The 4,078-nt window shown below is 45.0% G+C and overlaps 1 protein-coding gene across 1 annotated transcript; it reads right to left on the minus strand.

Annotated features, from left to right (window-relative positions):
* Positions 1-2,899: 2,899 nt before the first annotated feature.
* LOC136425125 (phospholipase A2 inhibitor beta-like) lies at positions 2,900-3,832 on the minus strand. The gene has a single exon (XM_066413923.1). The coding sequence runs from the start codon at positions 3,830-3,832 to the stop codon at positions 2,900-2,902; it is 933 nt and encodes a 310-aa protein (XP_066270020.1).
* Positions 3,833-4,078: the final 246 nt, after the last annotated feature.

Raw genomic sequence — 4,078 nt, forward strand, 5'->3', positions numbered from 1 at the left:
ATGCAACATGCGAAAAATCTAGTGATGTAAAATTCAAGGATATCAACTATGCAAATGTAAAGATACAAAATGGTGAGCCCTTGCGTAACACGATAACACAATGTATTTTATTTCACAAATTATACAGTCGTCTTCACCAAACAGATTATTTTGGCCACCCTCGGCCGGTACCCCTTAATACCTTGTGACCCGCTTGCAATTGGTTCATAGAGTACAAGCTAGCCCCCATATCATGTATCAAATATTTGTGATTTATCATGCACTATTCCCTGTATGATGCTACATGATTTTATAAGCTTTTGAGCAAAATATTATGGAATCACATGCTAAAAGCAATTGATTGTAATGTTTTGGGCACATGTTCAATTTGTAAACAACAGTACTTGATGTAGAATACATAGCATGACGTCAATTTCTTTGAAATTCTTGCACTTTTTTTCGTCGTGATTTTATCGCCTTTTTCCAGAGCAAAGTGTATATGTTGTTCGCTTAAACTTTTCTGGTGATTTAAAAATCTTCCTCAGTCAATGGCTTGTCCAAATCAACCTGATATCTTATTTTAAATTACCTTATTAGGGAGTAAACTTATGGTTAGAAGAAGGTGCTTGCAGCATTTTAACAGAAATATTCCACGTCGCTGGCTAAAAGCTAACAGACATCAATTTCCCCAAAGAAAGATACATAGAAAAGGCAACTTATCACTGATCACATTTTTATTGCTTTCTTGCTGTCATACACAAATAAGGACGGTGTAACACGTTTTGTACATGATTGCGGGGACTGGTATAACGTTAAAACTTCGCTTGTCGTGACTTCCTGTCATTCGTTAAGTTTTAGGGGAAAGAGGCTCCTCTATTCATAGAAATGAAGACAAAAGGCGTGACATATTTCTATAAGGATTAATCATAAAAATAATACTTATGAATAGAAAAAAACTCTTTCACAAATTTTGCATCAAACACACACATGATATTAAAAAAATCACAAATACAAATCGCTATCAGAATCGTAAACACGTTTTCAAAATATTTATAAACATGGTGCCTACAGACGTAATGCATTGGTTTTCATATGCAGCTCTATCGGTCTGGATTAATTGGTTCTACTTATCGGTCAGACTAATAAGGATCTACTCTGTACAATTATTACGCTTCATAACCACATGGGAAGATTGTCTACTGACCTACTTTGATTTGTCCCATGTTCCAGCCAGCAAATACGCAACAGTTCAGTAGCAGGTTGCAAAACCACAAAACAGCAAAACTAGACTTCTGATGCTTTAAACAAACACACGCAAAAAATAACAATCTCTTGGGTTAGTCACGTGTTCCATCCAGTAAATACGCAACAGTAGCGGGTTGCAAAACAACAAAACAGCAAAACTAGACTTCTGATGCTATTAACGAACACGCGCAAAAAAGACAAATCTCTAAGAATTGGTTCAAGACAATCACAAAAACTCCGGATCCTAATGTTTAACGGAGGTATGAGATCGTCGATTTCCTGTTGGGTCTGCATGTGTAGCCTCCTTTACATGCCTTCTGGGCGGCGCCGGCGTTTTTTTTTGGGGGGGGGGCAAATCGTAATTGCCGCCCAGGCAGTTCTTGATACTTTCTAGAGCATCTCACATATATAGAGTCATTCACACCCCTGTTTTTCATACGCAGGAGATTCTTTGATCTCCGTCTTTGTTTGGGTGAGCATATAGCAGTCAACACATGGGTTCTCGATCTCACTCTTCTTTCCTCCTGTGACGAGCAGATCTTGTCGGAGAACAGCAAGATCCTGGATCTGCTTGGCTCCCTCCTTAGGTCGTGGACTCCCCTGCTCTAGTGCTCTTCTTCCCAGCCCGCCGCTGTAGGTCACCAGTACAGATGTTGACCAGCGCCGCTTTCTGTTTTCCTGCCCGTATTGAGGGTTGTCGAAAACCTCGGCGTGTTCTGTATCTGACCGCTGTTGTTTCACGTCCCCTTCGCCGTATGTGTGTTCTGTATCTGGCTTAACGTTCCCCTGGCCATATTGAGGGTTGTGGAAAATCTCCGTTTGCCTCGCCCGCCCTTGAGGTTTTTTGTCGCTGGCGGACGGTAAGGATGCAACATCCTTGTCACGAATTACGTCATAGTGGGGGTCAAGTTCACGAGTCGTCAGGTTGCCGGGCTGCTCGGGTCTTTTGTGACGGATGAGCCAACCTACCAGGAGGCCGACCAGAAGGCTAGCGCTGCCGAAGGTCATCCCCGTGTAGATCAAGTGTAACATGCAAGGATACTGGCGTGCAGCTGGCAGTAAGGAGGGTGAAGTTTCCATCGGCATCTTCTTCGTACTTGTGACGAACCCTGGAAAATCTCTGGACGACCTATTTTCATTTTCTTCTCTTCCGTCAACAGTTGTCAAAGAACGGGAGTGGTTTGCTCTTCTTACGTTGGTCAAAGACAAACTCAGGTTGACTGGGAAACTACCCACCGGGTACGTTATGACACAGCGATAAGCACCCTCCGTCCATTGCATGAGGGCCTTCCGGCTCATGAGTAGCTTGTATGTCGACTTGCCCATGAAGTTGAGGGTGAAACATTGTGCTGGCTTGCTAGAACATTCTGTTCCGAATGAGAGAGAATGACCTGCTGGAGTCACGTCATGTTCCCAGCTGATGGTGATGCCGCTGTTAGACGTGTTGGATGATGCGCTGGTGTTGTTTCCTTCTGGGCCGACCCAGCTGATGTCCGGCTGCTGCTCCCAGTAGACCTCACACAGGAGAGTGGTTCCGTTGTCAGTCCGGGAAACCTTGGCTATAGGGATTGGACACGACATGTCTTCCCTGGCCACCTGTGAGATTTTCTTCCCGGAGAGATGTGGAGGGTAAGTGCAGTAGAGGTTGTCTGTTCTCTCGAGAACGGCCATCCCCTCAGCAGTCTTCAAGCTGTTCAGCGCACAGGTGCACCGAAACGGGTTTCCCCAAGCGAAGCACAGGTGCACCGAAACGGGTTTCCCCAAGCGAAGCACAGGTGCACCGAAACGGGTTTCCCCAAGCGAAAACAAACTTCCCGCGAAGAGCCATGATCGTTTCGTGCCTTATAGTGGGTAGGAGGTTACTATTCAGATGAACAGTCACCCTTGGAGGTAAGATCTGTAACCACCCCGGGCTAAGGGTCTGGAGCATATTGTGGCTGAGGTCAAGACGCTTTCTTATTGGTATCAGGTCAAAAGCGTTGGCTGAGACGTTGGATATCTCGTTGTGGTTCAAGTCTAGTTCCAACAGGCTGGATAGTCCTTCAAAGAACCAAGCCTCGATTGAGCAAATCCTGTTGTGACTCATGTCCAGAGATTGGAGATTTTCGAGGGACCGGAATGCTCCCCTCTTGACGTTTTTGATCTCGTTTCGACACAGTTGTAGTTTCTCCAAGGCCTCAAGACCTTCAAACCAGATTCCAACGACCTGTACAGAGTTTCCATTCAGTGACAGCAGGCGAAGAGAAGCGAACGTTGCAAATGCCCCATTCCTAATGTCCCGAATGTGCCCACCACTCAGCAAAAGGCTCTCCAACATAGGCAGGGTTGGAAGGTGATTTAATGTTCCGTTGCTATCATAGTGTCCTATCAGCTTCAGGACATGTACTCCATCCTGTAAGCAGGAACTAAGTTCCTGGTTGGAACAATTCGATCCGGTCACGTTGCAGTCAACACGCTGGTGACACGATTCTGCACGCTCCTGACCTCTATAGGGGTTGCCGCACCCGATCTTGTGTCTTCTTGGACAAAGTCGTTCACAAGACGGGCAAGCCTGCGACGAACCCAGCATGAGCAACACGACAAAGATGGATGTCTTTGGTCGGGCCATATTGCCGAGAATCTACAACCCTACATTTTCACCATTACCAAGAAGCCAGAACATATAACTATAAATAAACAAATACAAATACCAACAAGTGTATGTATGTAAGTATGTCTTTGCTGTGACCTGTTTTCAGTTGTACTCAGAGTCTCAAAATGGCCGCCGCATCAGGAAAGAGGTCAATGGGGCAAAAAAGTAAGAAAAAGGTCTTGATTCAATCTATATCAGACCAAGATAGTTTAGTCTGTGTAC

Source organism: Branchiostoma lanceolatum, chromosome 19 (assembly GCF_035083965.1).
Source record: "Branchiostoma lanceolatum isolate klBraLanc5 chromosome 19, klBraLanc5.hap2, whole genome shotgun sequence".
Lineage (NCBI taxonomy): Eukaryota > Metazoa > Chordata > Leptocardii > Amphioxiformes > Branchiostomatidae > Branchiostoma > Branchiostoma lanceolatum.

What these genes read in the sequence shown, in the direction of transcription:
- LOC136425125 (XM_066413923.1), bottom strand. Translation starts at nt 3,832, where the DNA reads ATGGCCCGACCAAAGACATCCATCTTTGTCGTGTTGCTCATGCTGGGT.